The 16,990-nt window shown below is 48.1% G+C and overlaps 1 protein-coding gene across 1 annotated transcript; it reads left to right on the top strand.

Moving 5' to 3' along the window:
* Positions 1-1,089: 1,089 nt before the first annotated feature.
* On the top strand, positions 1,090-16,563 carry LOC113119134 (NEDD8-conjugating enzyme Ubc12-like). The gene is made up of 6 exons (XM_026288361.1): positions 1,090-1,506; positions 11,395-11,489; positions 12,404-12,442; positions 15,440-15,543; positions 15,771-15,834; positions 15,915-16,563. The coding sequence occupies exons 1-6, from the start codon at positions 1,392-1,394 to the stop codon at positions 16,053-16,055; spliced, it is 558 nt and encodes a 185-aa protein (XP_026144146.1). The 5' UTR covers positions 1,090-1,391; the 3' UTR covers positions 16,056-16,563.
* The last annotated feature ends 427 nt before the right edge of the window (positions 16,564-16,990 follow it).

The raw sequence follows: 16,990 nt of genomic DNA, 5'->3' as shown, positions 1-16,990 counted from the left end.
AAAAATACAGAAAAAAATTAATATTGTGATATATTGTTACAATTTAAAATAATTGTTTTTAAATTTATTATACTTTAAATTATCATTTACTTCTGTGATGCAAAGCTGAATGTTTAGGATCATTATCACATGATCCTTTAGAAATCATTCTAATATGATGATTCATTATCAAAGCTGGACACAGTTCTGCTGCTTCATATTTTTTCAGAACATGTGATACCTTTTTAGGATACTTTGATGAATAAAAAGTAAAAAAAAAAAAAAGAGAAGAAGCTATATTTTTAAAATATAAATATTTTGTAATAACAATATACACTACTGGTCAGTAATTTGGGGTCAATAATTCTTTTTCTTCCCTTTTTTCATAAAGTCAATACTTTTATTCAGCAAGGATGTGTTAAATTGATAAAAAGTGATAGTAAAGAAAATATATTATTAGAATATATTATTAGAAATGTTTTTTATTTTGAATAAATGCAGTTCTTTTTACCCTTTTATTGATCAAATATATTAGACAGCAGAACTGTTTCCAACACTCATAATAAATCAGAATATTAGCATGATTTCTAAATGATCATGTGATAGACTGATGTTACATGTGACACTGAAGCTGGAGGAATGATGCTGAAAATTCAGCTTTGCTTCACAGGAACAAATGATTTTTAAAGTATATTCAAATAGAAAACTATTATTTTAAGTTGTAATAATATTTCACAATATTATTGTTTTTTTCTGTATTTTTGATCAAATAAATGCAGGCTTGATGAACAGAAGAAACTTATTTCAAAAACATAAAAAATAGTCATGTTTCCAAACTTTTGGTCTGTACTGTGCATACTGTGTATGTTTATGTACATATAAACATATATAATAATAATATATTTATTATTTTTGTTTAACTTTGAATATTTTTTGATATTAAATATATTTATATATAATATAAAAAAACAAGAATATAAGTGTATATACATGTAAATATATATATATATATATATATATATATATATATATATATATATATATATATATAAATTGTATATAATATACACAGAACACACATATTATGTAAACAAAAACTTTTATTTTGGATGCGATTAATCGTTTGACAGCACTCGTGCTTTCAAATCAACACAGACAGCAGCAGCAATAATAATCCTAATAATAATAACAACAGTAAGCAAGGTATCGAAGCAGAGTTTGAGTAAGTGTGAGCGGAGTCAGATGACTAGCATTAGCAGCTAACACACACACACACACACACACACACACAGCGGCTTCTCTACGGCGGCTGTTAAACACGTCCCTCATCCGCACAGTCTCTGTAAACACAGCAGTGTCGTCGGATCCGGCCAGACGGGCTCAGGCGTGTGTTAGCGCAGAACAGAGCGAAGATGATCAAGCTTTTCTCGCTGAAGCAGCAGAAGAAGGACGAGGAGTCTGCGGGAGGAGCGCGAGCCGGAGCCGGCGGGAAGAAGGCGAGCGCGGCCCAGCTGCGGATACAGAAGGGTACGAGCCTGTATTCATCTCTCTATCAGACACACACACACACACACACACACACACTGCAGCTCGCTCGGGCTCTCAGGACACACCGTTTACAGACATCTTCTCGAAACGATGAGGAGTGAAGGAGGACAGCGAAACTAAAATTAGCCGCCGAGCTAGCTAACATATTTGAGCGCACTCTTTAGTTAGACTGCGCTGTTTTATTGTTATTATATACTCGATGTTTGGAGACTTCAGAGCAGTCGCAGAGAGTGAAGCTCCTGTCTAAAGTCACACATCACGGGAGAAACGCTGGTTTTCTGTCAGAGCAAACTAACGAGCTTCATTCTCAGTCATAACATTGAGGCCTAGAGTATCAGATCTCAGCCCATCAAGACAGATGTGTGTTCGGAGTCACGCCTGGACAGATGTGTGTTCGGAGTCACGCCCAGACAGATGTGTGTTCGGAGTCACGCCCGGACAGATGTGTGTTCGGAGTCAGGCCCGGACAGATGTGTGTTCGGAGTCACGCCCGGACAGATGTGTGTTCGGAGTCACGCCCGCACAGATGTGTGTTCGGAGTCACGCCCCGACAGATGTGTGTTCGGAGTCACGCCCGCACAGATGTGTGTTCGGAGTCACGCCCAGACAGATGTGTGTTCGGAGTCACGCCCGGACAGATGTGTGTTCGGAGCCACGCACGGACAGATGTGTGTTCGGATCCACGCACGGACAGATGTGTGTTCGGAGTCACGCCCAGACAGATGTGTGTTCGGAGTCACGCCCGGACAGATGTGTGTTCGGAGTCACGCCTGGACAGATGTGTGTTCGGAGTCACGCCCGCACAGATGTGTGTTCGGAGTCACGCCCAGACAGATGTGTGTTCGGAGTCACGCCCCGACAGATGTGTGTTCGGAGTCACGCCCGGACAGATGTGTGTTCGGAGTCACGCCCGCACAGATGTGTGTTCGGAGTCACGCCCGCACAGATGTGTGTTCGGAGTCACGCCCGGACAGATGTGTGTTCGGAGTCACGCCCGGACAGATGTGTGTTCGGAGTCACGCCCGGACAGATGTGTGTTCGGAGTCACGCCCCGACAGATGTGTGTTCGGAGTCGCGCCCGCACAGATGTGTGTTCGGAGTCACGCCCGGACAGATGTGTGTTCGGAGTCACGCCCGCACAGATGTGTGTTCGGAGTCACGCCCGCACAGATGTGTGTTCGGAGTCACGCCCGGACAGATGTGTGTTCGGAGTCACGCCCGGACAGATGTGTGTTCGGAGTCACGCCCGGACAGATGTGTGTTCGGAGTCACGCCCGGACAGATGTGTGTTCGGAGTCACGCCCGCACAGATGTGTGTTCGGAGTCACGCCCGGACAGATGTGTGTTCGGAGTCACGCCCGGACAGATGTGTGTTCGGAGTCACGCCCGCACAGATGTGTGTTCGGAGTCACGCCCGGACAGATGTGTGTTCGGAGTCACGCCCGCACAGATGTGTGTTCGGAGTCACGCCCGCACAGATGTGTGTTCGGAGTCACACCCGGACAGATGTGTGTTCGGAGTCACGCCCGCACAGATGTGTGTTCGGAGTCACGCCCGCACAGATGTGTGCTCGGAGTCACGCCCCGACAGATGTGTGTTCGGAGTCACGCCTGGACAGATGTGTGTTCGGAGTCACGCCCAGACAGATGTGTGTTCGGAGTCACGCCCGGACAGATGTGTGTTCGGAGTCACGCCCGGACAGATGTGTGTTCGGAGTCACGCCCGCACAGATGTGTGTTCGGAGTCACGCCCGCACAGATGTGTGTTCGGAGTCACGCCCGGACAGATGTGTGTTCGGAGTCACGCCCGGACAGATGTGTGTTCGGAGTCACGCCCGGACAGATGTGTGTTCGGAGTCACGCCCCGACAGATGTGTGTTCGGAGTCGCGCCCGCACAGATGTGTGTTCGGAGTCACGCCCGGACAGATGTGTGTTCGGAGTCACGCCCGCACAGATGTGTGTTCGGAGTCACGCCCGCACAGATGTGTGTTCGGAGTCACGCCCGGACAGATGTGTGTTCGGAGTCACGCCCGGACAGATGTGTGTTCGGAGTCACGCCCGGACAGATGTGTGTTCGGAGTCACGCCCGGACAGATGTGTGTTCGGAGTCACGCCCGCACAGATGTGTGTTCGGAGTCACGCCCGGACAGATGTGTGTTCGGAGTCACGCCCGGACAGATGTGTGTTCGGAGTCACGCCCGCACAGATGTGTGTTCGGAGTCACGCCCGGACAGATGTGTGTTCGGAGTCACGCCCGCACAGATGTGTGTTCGGAGTCACGCCCGCACAGATGTGTGTTCGGAGTCACACCCGGACAGATGTGTGTTCGGAGTCACGCCCGCACAGATGTGTGTTCGGAGTCACGCCCGCACAGATGTGTGTTCGGAGTCACGCCCGCACAGATGTGTGTTCGGAGTCACGCCCGCACAGATGTGTGTTCGGAGTCACGCCCCGACAGATGTGTGTTCGGAGTCACGCCCGCACAGATGTGTGTTCGGAGTCACGCCCGCACAGATGTGTGTTCGGAGTCACGCCCGGACAGATGTGTGTTCGGAGTCACGCCCGGACAGATTTGTGTTCGGAGTCACGCCCGGACAGATTTGTGTTCGGAGTCACGCCCGGACAGATGTGTGTTCGGAATCACGCCCGGACAGATGTGTTCGGAGTCACGCCCGGACAGATGTGTGTTCGGAGTCACGCCCGGACAGATGTGTGTTCGTAGTCACGCCCGGACAGATGTGTGTTCGGAGTCACGCCCGGACAGATGTGTGTTCGGAGTCACGCCCGGACAGATTTGTGTTCGGAGTCACGCCCGGACAGATGTGTTCGGAGTCAGGCCCGGACAGATGTGTGTTCGGAGTCACGCCCGCACAGATGTGTGTTCGTAGTCACGCCCGGACACATGTGTGTTCGGAGTCACGCCCGGACAGATGTGTGTTCGGAGTCACGCCCGCACAGATGTGTGTTCGGAGTCACGCCCGGACAGATTTGTGTTCGGAGTCACGCCCAGACAGATGTGTTCGGAGTCAGGCCCGGACAGATGTGTGTTCGAAGTCAGGCCCGGACAGATGTGTGTTCGTAGTCACGCCCGGACAGATGTGTGTTCGGAGTCACGCCCGGACAGATGTGTGTTCGGAGTCACGCCCGCACAGATGTGTGTTCGGAGTCACGCCCAGGCAGATGTGTGTTCGGAGCCACGCACGGACAGATGTGTGTTCGGAGCCACGCCCGGACAGATTTGTGTTCGGAGTCACGCCCAGACAGATGTGTTCGGAGTCAGGCCCGGACGGATGTGTGTTCGGAGTCATGCCCAGACAGATGTGTTCGGAGTCAGGCCCGGACAGATGTGTGTTCGAAGTCACGCCCGGACAGATGTGTTCGGAGTCAGGCCCGGACAGATGTGTGTTCGAAGTCACGCCCGCACAGATGTGTGTTCGGAGTCACGCCCGGATAGTTGTGTTCGGAGCAACAACTCGACAGATGTGTGTACAGAGTCACACCCGGGCAGATGTGTGTTCGGAGCCACGCACGGGCAGATGTGTGTTCGGAGTCACGCCTGGACAGATGTGTGTTCGGAGTCACGCCTGGACAGATGTGTGTTCGGAGTCACGCCCGCACAGATGTGTGTTCGGAGTCACTCCCGCACAGATGTGTGTTTGGAGCCATGCACGGGTAGATGTGTGTTCGGAGCCATGCACGGACAGATGTGTGTTCGGAGCCACGCACGGACAGATGTGTGTTCGGATCCACGCACGGACAGATGTGTGTTCGGAGTCACGCCCGGACAGATGTGTGTTCGGAGTCACGCCTGGACAGATGTGTGTTCGGAGTCACGCCCAGACAGATGTGTGTTCGGAGTCACGCCTGGACAGATGTGTGTTCGGAGTCACGCCCGCACAGATGTGTGTTCGGAGCCATGCACGGACAGATGTGTGTTCGGAGCCACGCCCGGACAGATGTGTGTTCGGAGTCACGCCCGCACAGATGTGTGTTCGGAGTCAGGCCCGGACAGATGTGTGTTCGGAGTCACTCCCGCACAGATGTGTGTTCGGAGCCATGCACCGGTAGATGTGTGTTCGGAGCCATGCACGGACAGATGTGTGTTCGGAGCCACGCACGGACAGATGTGTGTTCGGATCCACGCACGGACAGATGTGTGTTCGGAGTCACGCCCGGACAGATGTGTGTTCGGAGTCACGCCTGGACAGATGTGTGTTCGGAGTCAGGCCCGGACAGATGTGTGTTCGGAGTCACGCCCCGACAGATGTGTGTTCGGAGTCACGCCCGCACAGATGTGTGTTCGGAGTCACGCCCGCACAGATGTGTGTTCGGAGTCACGCCCGGACAGATGTGTGTTCGGAGTCACGCCTGGACAGATGTGTGTTCGGAGTCACGCCCGCACAGATGTGTGTTCGGAGTCACGCCCGGACAGATGTGTGTTCGGAGTCACGCCCGGACAGATGTGTGTTCGGAGTCACGCCCGCACAGATGTGTGTTCGGAGTCAGGCCCGCACAGATGTGTGTTCGGAGCCACGCACGGACAGATGTGTGTTCGGAGCCACGCACGGACAGATGTGTGTTCGGAGTCAGGCCCGGACAGATGTGTGTTCGGAGTCAGGCCCGGACAGATGTGTGTTCGGAGTCAGGCCCAGACACATGTGTGTTCGGAGCCACGCACGGACAGATGTGTGTTCGGAGTCACGCACGGGCAGATGTGTGTTCGGAGTCACGCCTGGACAGATGTGTGTTCAGAGCCATGCACGGGCAGATGTGTGTTCGGAGCCACGCACGGACAGATGTGTGTTCGGAGTCAGGCCCGGACAGATGTGTGTTCGGAGTCAGGCCCGGACAGATGTGTGTTCGGAGTCAGGCCCAGACACATGTGTGTTCGGAGCCACGCACGGACAGATGTGTGTTCGGAGTCACGCCCGCACAGATGTGTGTTCGGAGTCACGCCCGGACAGATGTGTGTTCGGAGTCACGCCCAGACAGATGTGTGTTCGGAGTCACGCCCGCACAGATGTGTGTTCGGAGTCACGCCCCAACAGATGTGTGTTCGGAGTCACGCCCGCACAGATGTGTGTTCGGAGTCACGCCCGGACAGATGTGTGTTCGGAGTCACGCCCCGACAGATGTGTGTTCGGAGTCACGCCCGGACAGATGTGTGTTCGGAGTCACGCCCGGACAGATGTGTGTTCGGAGTCACGCCCGGACAGATGTGTGTTCGGAGTCACGCCCGGACAGATGTGTGTTCGGAGTCACGCCCGCACAGATGTGTGTTCGGAGTCACGCCCGGACAGATGTGTGTTCGGAGTCACGCCCGGACAGATGTGTGTTCGGAGTCACGCCCGGACAGATGTGTGTTCGGAGTCACGCCCGCACAGATGTGTGTTCGGAGTCAGGCCCGCACAGATGTGTGTTCGGAGCCACGCACGGACAGATGTGTGTTCGGAGCCACGCACGGACAGATGTGTGTTCGGAGTCAGGCCCGGACAGATGTGTGTTCGGAGTCAGGCCCGGACAGATGTGTGTTCGGAGTCAGGCCCAGACACATGTGTGTTCGGAGTCAGGCCCGGACAGATGTGTGTTCGGAGTCACGCCCGCACAGATGTGTGTTCGGAGTCACGCCCGCACAGATGTGTGTTCGGAGTCATTCCCGCACAGATGTGTGTTCGGATCCACGCACGGACAGATGTGTGTTCGGAGTCAGGCCCGGACAGATGTGTGTTCGGAGTCAGGCCCGCACAGATGTGTGTTCGGAGTCAGGCCCAGACACATGTGTGTTCGGAGTCACGCCCGGACAGATGTGTGTTCGGAGTCACGCCCGGACAGATGTGTGTTCGGAGTCATGCACGGACAGATGTGTGTTCGGAGTCACGCCCGCACAGATGTGTGTTCGGAGTCAGGCCCGCACAGATGTGTGTTCGGAGCCACGCACGGACAGATGTGTGTTCGGAGCCACGCACGGACAGATGTGTGTTCGGAGTCAGGCCCGGACAGATGTGTGTTCGGAGTCAGGCCCGGACAGATGTGTGTTCGGAGTCAGGCCCAGACACATGTGTGTTCGGAGCCACGCACGGACAGATGTGTGTTCGGAGTCACGCCCGCACAGATGTGTGTTCGGAGCCACGCCCGCACAGATGTGTGTTCGGAGTCACGCCCGCACAGATGTGTGTTCGGAGTCACGCCCGCACAGATGTGTGTTCGGAGTCACGCCCGCACAGATGTGTGTTCGGATCCACGCACGGACAGATGTGTGTTCGGAGTCAGGCCCAGACAGATGTGTGTTCGGAGCCACGCACGGACAGATGTGTGTTCGGAGCCACGCACGGACAGATGTGTGTTCGGAGTCAGGCCCGGACAGATGTGTGTTCGGAGTCAGGCCCGGACAGATGTGTGTTCGGAGTCAGGCCCAGACACATGTGTGTTCGGAGCCACGCACGGACAGATGTGTGTTCGGAGTCACGCCCGCACAGATGTGTGTTCGGAGCCACGCCCGCACAGATGTGTGTTCGGAGTCACGCCCGCACAGATGTGTGTTCGGAGTCACGCCCGCACAGATGTGTGTTCGGAGTCACGCCCGCACAGATGTGTGTTCGGAGTCACTCCCGCACAGATGTGTGTTCGGATCCACGCACGGACAGATGTGTGTTCGGAGTCAGGCCCAGACAGATGTGTGTTCGGAGTCAGGCCCGGACAGATGTGTGTTCGGAGTCAGGCCCGGACAGATGTGTGTTCGGAGTCAGGCCCAGACACATGTGTGTTCGGAGCCACGCACGGACAGATGTGTGTTCGGAGTCAGGCCCGCACAGATGTGTGTTCGGAGTCAGGCCCGGACAGATGTGTGTTCGGAGTCACGCCCGCACAGATGTGTGTTCGGAGCCACGCCCGCACAGATGTGTGTTCGGAGTCACGCCCGCACAGATGTGTGTTCGGAGTCACGCCCGCACAGATGTGTGTTCGGAGTCACGCCCGCACAGATGTGTGTTCGGAGTCACTCCCGCACAGATGTGTGTTCGGATCCACGCACGGACAGATGTGTGTTCGGAGTCAGGCCCAGACAGATGTGTGTTCGGAGTCAGGCCCGGACAGATGTGTGTTCGGAGTCAGGCCCGGACAGATGTGTGTTCGGAGTCAGGCCCAGACACATGTGTGTTCGGAGCCACGCACGGACAGATGTGTGTTCGGAGTCAGGCCCGCACAGATGTGTGTTCGGAGTCAGGCCCGGACAGATGTGTGTTCGGAGTCACGCACGGACAGATGTGTGTTCGGAGTCATGCACGGACAGATGTGTGTTCGGAGTCAGGCCCAGACACATGTGGGCTTCTGTGAGGGAGGTCTGTCGGCTTGTTCATGTGCTGGACTCCTGACAGTTCAGTGAAGAGACGACTGGAGCAAACCTGCTCACCACTGACTCTAACATTACAGTCACCCTAAAAATGAGCACTCTGTCTGCATTGACTCTACCTTTCATCTATCTTCACAACACAAATTGAGGGCGTTTTAATAAGACATCAGAGATTTCTGTTCCTCATTCAATGTCTATTCCACTCAAATGTTAATGCCTCTAGAAGTACAGAAACCCAGGTGTTTCTGACATGAATCCTGTTATTTTCTGGTTTATATAAAGAGGTCGTGGTTCACACAAACACTGAGCTCATCGTGCAGCAGGTCTGTGGTGTGTGTGGTGTAAATAGAGCGTGTTTCTGAAGCGTAGGTTTACTCGTAAAGCTCCGTCGTCTCTGATACTCCTGATACTCCTGATACTCCTTCTGAATGTGCGTTTAGGGACAACTAAATTAAGTAGTTAACAAGTCATTAAATGGGACAATCATACCGTCATGTCGTTTCAAACCTGTATGAGTTGCTTTCTTTTGTTGAACATAGAATATATTTTGAAGGTTGCTGGTAATCAAACAGTTGGTGGTTGACCTTCTCTTTCATAGCAGGAATAAAAACATACTATGGAAGTCAATTGCAACACCGACTGTTTGACTGTTCGCTCGCTTTACATCAACAGATTTACACACACCACACACACACCACTGACCTGCTGCACGATGAGCTCCGTGTTTGTGTGAACCACGGCCTCTTCATATAAACCAGAAAATAACAGGATTCATGTCAGAAACAACTCTTTTTCTGTGCTTTTAGAGGCGTTATCATTTGAGAGGAATAGACATTGAATGAGGAACAGATTCCCAGCAGTCTTCGAATATCTTCTATGTTCAGCATAAGAAAACAACATTTTTGGGTGAACTGTCCGTGTAAAGCTGCAGTCTTAAGTTCTTCTCTGTTTGAAAGCTCCAGCTGTTTGCTCGAGTATCTTCCTTGTGCCATTTCTGTTGTATATGAGAAGAAACATGGCCGACGAGGCTGAAAGCATGAGACACAGAGCCTCAGCACTCAGAGGGTTTTCAAGTTAAAGACCAGAGAGCACCATCACCAACAGCAGGTTTAGTGGGACTTTTCTTCTTGTTTTCCTTTAATAAAGCGTAATCTTTGCTGTTTCCCTCACGTTACGCCTTGCAGGCTCTCTCTGATTTATTTAGTCCTCGTGGTTTCTAAACGTTTTGTCATTAGTGAGTCTATAATACAGCATGTGGTGTATGCAGTGCTCCATCTTATTTGTTTTGTGAATAAACCTTGTTTTTAAGTTAGTCTGTCATTGTTTGATTGTTGTGCTTTTTAATTAAGAATAACAATGAATCTCTCTTTTGTTTTAGTCTTAAAAAGTAAAAGGTGTATGTAAGCAAAATAGACAATTATCTCGTCTTGTAAAAAGTGACAGATTATGAAATTGAAAGTGAAAGCCCTTAAAGCTCAGCTTGTTAACCACTGTTGTTTCCAGTAACTAACTATAAACCATGATAACACACGCATCGATTAATCTCATGTTGTAGCGCAAAAAAAGATTATAAAATATGTGCTCGTGCAGCCAACTGAGAAAGTTAGTTGGAAAATGTTCAGGAAAAATCCTGAAGATGTAAATTTTTAGTTGCTATTTGCATTTGTAGTTCTGTATTAGTAACAAGCATCACGGTCGCCAGATGTCAAGACTTTACTTCCCTCATTCAGAGTTCATTTCTTAATTCAGGACATTTAATAACGGTGTGGCTGTGGTTTAACATTTTACAGTGTTTAGGGAGCTTTAATGAAACACTTTCACAGTTTTTATCAGGAAAGAGTCAAAGTAGCAGTTGTTTAGCATTCTGAATGTGAATTATTGATCAGTTGGTCCAGATGGTCATTGATTAATGTTGTTTAAAGGTGTTGTGAGTTTGTGCCTGTACTAAAGCACACGTGCAGATAGGTTCAGAGGTTTTCTGCATCATTACTCTGCTGAGATGTGTGTTGAGTGCTGAAGCTCTGTGTGTGGTGTGGTCTGTGACTCCGCCCACTGACTCCTCACCCAATAGTGTCTCTACACCCCGGGTTGCCAGGTGCTGGAAAACACTGCATAACATCCCCAGCATTCATGGGAAACAGCGCTCGATATTCTCCATTTGTACTGCAGAACTCAGTTGAACCACAGCATACCTGTCAGATTCACTCTTCTATAAACATGCATGCTAACACATCTTCTCTATCACGATCATGTCCATCCAACACCTCCGCGGCAATGTGAATGCACGGGAAGTGGACTGATTTGAAACATGAGGAACATATCTATAATCAGGGCTTCTGCGGCTCACAGAAATCCTATAAAAAGGCACTTAAATCAGTCTATGTACAGAGCAGAAATCCCACTCTCAGTCAAGGGTTGTGTCTCCGGGCCGAACGGTCATAACTAAACCTTCATAGCATCACGTGTGTGTGTGTGTGTGTGGAAGCTGAAGTAATGCTGCTGCTGTTTCTGTGTGTCAGACATCAACGAGCTGAACCTGCCGAAGACGTGTGAGATGGTGTTCCCCGACCAGGACGACCTGCTCAGCTTCAAGCTCCTCATCTCCCCGGACGAGGTGAGCACTGAACCCAGAGCTGAACACCACAGTCAGACGCTAGCCTTCATTCTGAAGCATCAGTCAAGTCCCAGCACATTTGGTTTCGTTGTCCGATTTATTCTCCCTTCAGAAAGGCCAGAAAACTACAGCTCTTATCAAAAGACATGTTTATTAGGGCTGGATAAAAAAACAAAAAAACATTTTGATTACCATATTTTCCGGACTATAAGTCGCACTTTTTTCATAGTTTGGCTGGTCCTGCGACTTATAGTCAGGTGTGAGTTATCTAAATTAATTTGACATGAACCAAGACAAATGAACCAAGAGGTCACATGACCGTCTGCAGCCGCCGGAGGGCGCTCTGTGCTGCTCAGTTCTCCTGTAGTCTACACTGAACACATAGAGCGCCCTCTCGAGGCTGGAGACGGTCATGTGACCTCTTGGTTCTGAATAAATGCAACTTGTAGTCCAGTGCGACTTATATATGTTTTTTCCTCATCATGACATATTTTTGGACTGATGCGACTTATACTCAGGTGCGACTTATAGTCCGAAAAATACGGTAATCGTTTTTAAAAATGTGGTTGATTTCTTTTTTTTGTATGATTATTTTATCTTTGATATATCAGATGGGTTCTGTTTTAATGTACCCAAGTGTATCTAAGATAAGAGAGTTTAATGCACAGGTTGGCTCCTAATGTTTTGTATTATATCTATATTGATTGAGTTGAATGGAGAATGCTAATTGAATATGGAATGGAAGGAGTTGATTTGAGAGCCAGCCCTGGTGTTTATCAGAAGCGTGCAGCTCTTAATCCAGTTTTTCAGCAGCAGTCTGTTGTGATATCTGCTATCTTTGAGTCTCTTGTGATCTGTGCTGCGGCTCTCTCTGATGTAGTTCATTTATCAGCTTCTCTCTTCTTCTTCTGCAGGGTTTCTATAAAGGTGGGAAATTTGTCTTCAGTTTTAAGGTAAACAGCACCTCTGGGTCTGTGGACATCTAATGAGAGAGAGCTTGAGAACTGTGTGTGTGTGTGTGTGTGTGTGTGTGTGAGTGTGTAGTGTACTCAGAAGAAGCCTGGGGAAAGTCTTCAGTCAGATCAGGAAAACACACACAAGCTGAACCCTGGCTAACACTGTTTCTTACTGAAGAACTAACAGAGATTCTTCAGTAACACTTCACTCACTACTGTTAACTAAGGAAGATGTGTTTACTAATCAGTATGTTAAATAATTTCATGATTGTGTTAAGTATTAGTTAGCTAATCAATAACTAATGTATTCTGTCATTCAGGGTTCAAGAAAAACAAATATGAAGTAACTACAAACCCGATTTAATAAAAGTTGGGACACTGTACAAATTGTGAATAAAAACTGAATGCAATGATGTGGAAGTTTCAAATGTCAATATTTTATTCAGAATACAACATAGATGACATATCAAACGTTTAAAATGAGAAAATGTATAATTTTAAGGGAAAAATAAGTTGATTTTAAATTTCATGGCATCATCACATATAAGAAATAGTTGGGACAAGCCCATGTTTACCACTGTATGGCATCTCCTCTTCTTGTTATAACAGTCTGCAAACGTCTGGGGACTGAGGAGACAAGCTGCTCAAGTTTAGGAATAGGAATGTTGTCCCATTCTTGTCTAATACAGGCTTCTAGTTACTCAACTGTCTTAGGTCTTCTTCATCACATCTTCCTCTTTATGATGCACCAGATGTTTTCTATGGGTGAAAGATCTGGACTGCAGGCTGGTCATTTCAGACCCAGATTCTTCTTCTACACAGTCATGATGTTGTAGTTGATGCAGTATGTGGTCTGGCATTGTCATGTTGGAAAATGCAAGTTCTTCCCTGAAAGAGACGAGGTCTGGATGGGAGCATATGTTGTTCTAGAACTTGTATATACCTTTCAGCATTGATGGAGCTCATCTTTCCAGATGTGTAAGCTGCCCATGCCACACACACTCATGCAACACCATACCATCAGAGATGCAGCTTCTGAACTGAGCAACGATAACAACTTGGGTTGTCCTTGTCCTCTTTAGTCCGAATGACATTGCCTCTCAGTTTTCCAAAAAGATCTTCACATTTTGATTCGTCTGACCACAGAACAGTTTCCACTTTGCCACAGTCCATTTTAAATGATCCCTGGCCCAGAGAAAACACCTGCGCTTCTGGATCATGTTTAAATACGGCTTCTTTCTTGACCTATAGAGTTTTAGCTGGTAACAGTGAATGTCACGGTGGATTGTGTTCACTGACAATGTTTTCTGGAAGTATTCCTGAGCCCATGTTGTGATCTCCATTACAGTAGCATTCCTGTATGTGATGCAGTGCCGTCTAAGAGCTGAAGATCACGGGCATCCAGTGTGGTTTTGACCCTTGACCCTTACACACAGAGATTGTTCCAGATTCTCTGAATCTATGGATGATATTATGCACTGTAGATGATGATATCTTCAAACTCTTTGCAATTTGTCTCTGAGAAGCTCCTTTCTGATATTGCTCCAGTATTATTCGCCGCAGCATTGGAGGAATTGGTGATCCTCTGCCCATCTTGACTTCTGAGAGACACTGCCACTCTGAGAGGCTCTTTTATACCCAATCATGTTCCCAATTGACAATTGAACTTTTCTGGCCTCTTATTGTTATCTGTCCCAACTTTTGACATTTCAGAATGTCTCATTTTCAACATTTGATGTTATCTATATTCTACTGTGAATAAAATATAAGTTAATGAGATTTGTAAATTATTCCGTTACTTTTTAACTCACAATTTGTACAGTGTCCCAACTTTTTTGGAATCAGGTTTTTACTAATGAACATTTATACACAATAAGATTGAATTGTGACCCTTCATACAGTATACATGTTATTAGCAGTAGTAGTAGTGTGAAAAAGGATTAGTTTTCCAGAGGTTTTGTGTGTGTAGTGAATTGGTCTGTGGTTGTGTTTTGTGAGAAATCAGGAGCCCAGCACCGCTCCAGTGTCTTGTGATAACTTACCTTAGCTCTTTTATATCTTATATACAGTACTGTATGTGTCCTCCTCATTATATACCACATTACCATTCATTATATCCCTGTGTGTAGGGCAAGGATTGAGGGAAAGTGAAAATACAGTAATTAATAAAGAGTTATCAAATGATTCTGCAAGACCTATTCTGAACCATCAATAATTGTTCTATTAATCTGATTTCAAACCCGAGACAGTATTCTGAAGTGAAGTAAATAATAATTACTACATCATTCTGACATACTCTAAACCTATCAAAGTAATCAAACTCTGTAAAATACACGGCACAACTTCAGCTCAGATGAGAACATTTCTTAATACAGCATATTTTATTCGGTTTTAACACGCATACTGCCCACATTTTAACTACTTTAACAAACATTTTACAATCAAAAGTTAAATGTTTAGAAGAAAACTAAATGCATATTTCATTTCCATTAAAAGGCTAATAAGTGGACTGTAACAGAGTTGTTACTGTAGTAGTACTTTATACTTGTCCTTTACTCAAGTAACTGAAAACGAACAGCTCTACTCATAACTTCACTGGAGGTACATTTTACTGGGGTATCTGTACTTTTACTCTAGTACTTGATTTGTGGGCCACAGCAGGATCATTATAGTGATTATTTGTGTATAACTGTTCAGTTCTAGTTACTTCATAGTTATATTTCTTGAACCTTAGCTAACTGTTACTTAACACAATCATGAAATGGTATAACACACGTATCAGTTAACACACAGTTAACAGTGTGAGTGAAGAGTTAATGAAGAATCTGTGTTAGTTCCTCAGTAACTCGTATCAGTCCTGCAGTAAGTCACAAACACAGCTCTAAAGTGTGACCCAAACCTGCTCAGAATATCCTAAAGGCACATCCTTTCACCTGTTCGTCAGCCTGGTCTTTAGTTCTTGATCTTCTGATCGTGTGTGTTATCGTCTCTCAGGTGGGACAGGGATACCCTCACGACCCTCCTAAAGTCAAATGTGAAACCATGGTCTATCACCCCAACATCGACCTCGAAGGCAACGTCTGTCTCAATATTTTGAGGTATAGTGTGCACTCCTACACACCGGCTGTTCAGATGTAATGAGATTGTGAGCGCTGTGCTCAACACAAGCAGATGTCTGTGTAGCTACACTATATCCAGTCCATACCCATATCTTCTGAGAGACCAAACACACACGTTTCACACATGAGCTGCTGTTCTACATTTATTTGGGGCTCAGACTGACTTTAGTGCACTATGCAGTGTGTGATCACTCTCTGTGTTTCAGAGAAGACTGGAAGCCGGTGTTGACCATTAACTCCATCATATATGGACTCCAGTATCTGTTCCTGGTAGGTTCATCTCCTCGAGTGAGTTTCTGTGTGTTTGAGGCACAGATGTTGACTCCAGCTGGTGTGTGTGTCGTCCGCAGGAGCCCAATCCTGAAGATCCTCTGAACAAGGAGGCAGCGGAGGTGCTGCAGACCAACCGGGGTCTGTTCGAGCAGAACGTCCAGCGCTCGCTGCGCGGAGGATACGTGGGAGCCACCTACTTCGAGCGCTGCCTCAAATAGTCCACGCGGCCGGCCCTCACGTCCCAGAAAGCATCTGTGGTTTACATGCGCTGAGACGCACTGACCGCTCACAGACGGGGATCGCTGCTCACAGAATCCAGTCATATTTAGCCAGTGTGCTGGTACCCACAGAGACTGACCTGCTAATTTCTCCCTCCTCTCCCAGAGACAGATCATTACACTCCTGTTCATTACCCAGGCTGGAGGACTCATCCCAACGGCCTCCACTCACACACATTCATCTAGTCACTCATTCTTACGATCGCCAACCCAGACGTGTGTAGCGTGGCCCTGGACCAACTGTGCTAGCGCTGAGGAACTGACCCGGCCGCAGCTCCAGCAGATCCACAGGAGAACCCTGATGTTCGAGTAGTTCTCCTGCTGGGGATGGGTGGGAAGGGCTTTCTGTACAGTCTTACAGTTCTGTTGTGTATACTGAAAAATAACACTTGTTCACCATGACTGCAATATGAATTATGTTCAATAAAGTATTGACTTGAATGCCTACATTTTAAGATGAGTGTGAACAGCAGATTGTCTTTAAAAGAAGCAGCAGCAACAATAACATGTTTTATCTGAGCTGGACGCTTACTCTGGAAGCCGGCTAAACCTCTGATACCTGGGTGACCCTCTGGAGAATATTTCATTTTAAAATGTTCCTGCTGGAAGACAAGCTCAGGGTGTGACGGCAGGAGGAGGACCAGAGACACCAGGAGCTATCTGCAGACAGATGAGAAGAGCACTAGGTGCTTCAGGTGAAAGCCTCCGTCGCTCAGAAGCTGTGTCAGACACAGGAGTGTGGGACATCACCTGCTCCAGGACGGATGAAGGACATCTGTGGTTCAGTCTCACACAGCCTTCATCACAGACCGCTGTAGAAGGAGCTGCTCATTGGGCTGATGCATCAGTGTATCGATTCAGAATTGAATGATCTA

Source organism: Carassius auratus, chromosome 19, assembly GCF_003368295.1.
Source record: "Carassius auratus strain Wakin chromosome 19, ASM336829v1, whole genome shotgun sequence".
In the NCBI taxonomy this organism is placed as follows: Eukaryota; Metazoa; Chordata; class Actinopteri; order Cypriniformes; family Cyprinidae; genus Carassius; species Carassius auratus.
This window is presented reverse-complemented; position numbering and strand designations above follow the sequence as displayed.

Bases quoted from the DNA above. Each gene is read 5' to 3' on its own strand.
- LOC113119134 (XM_026288361.1), top strand. From the start codon at position 1,392: ATGATCAAGCTTTTCTCGCTGAAGCAGCAGAAGAAGGACGAGGAGTCT. The intron at 11,490-12,403 runs GTGAGCACTGAA...CTTCTTCTGCAG, and splicing joins TCCTCATCTCCCCGGACGAG to GGTTTCTATAAAGGTGGGAA. The intron at 15,835-15,914 runs GTAGGTTCATCT...TGTCGTCCGCAG, and splicing joins GACTCCAGTATCTGTTCCTG to GAGCCCAATCCTGAAGATCC.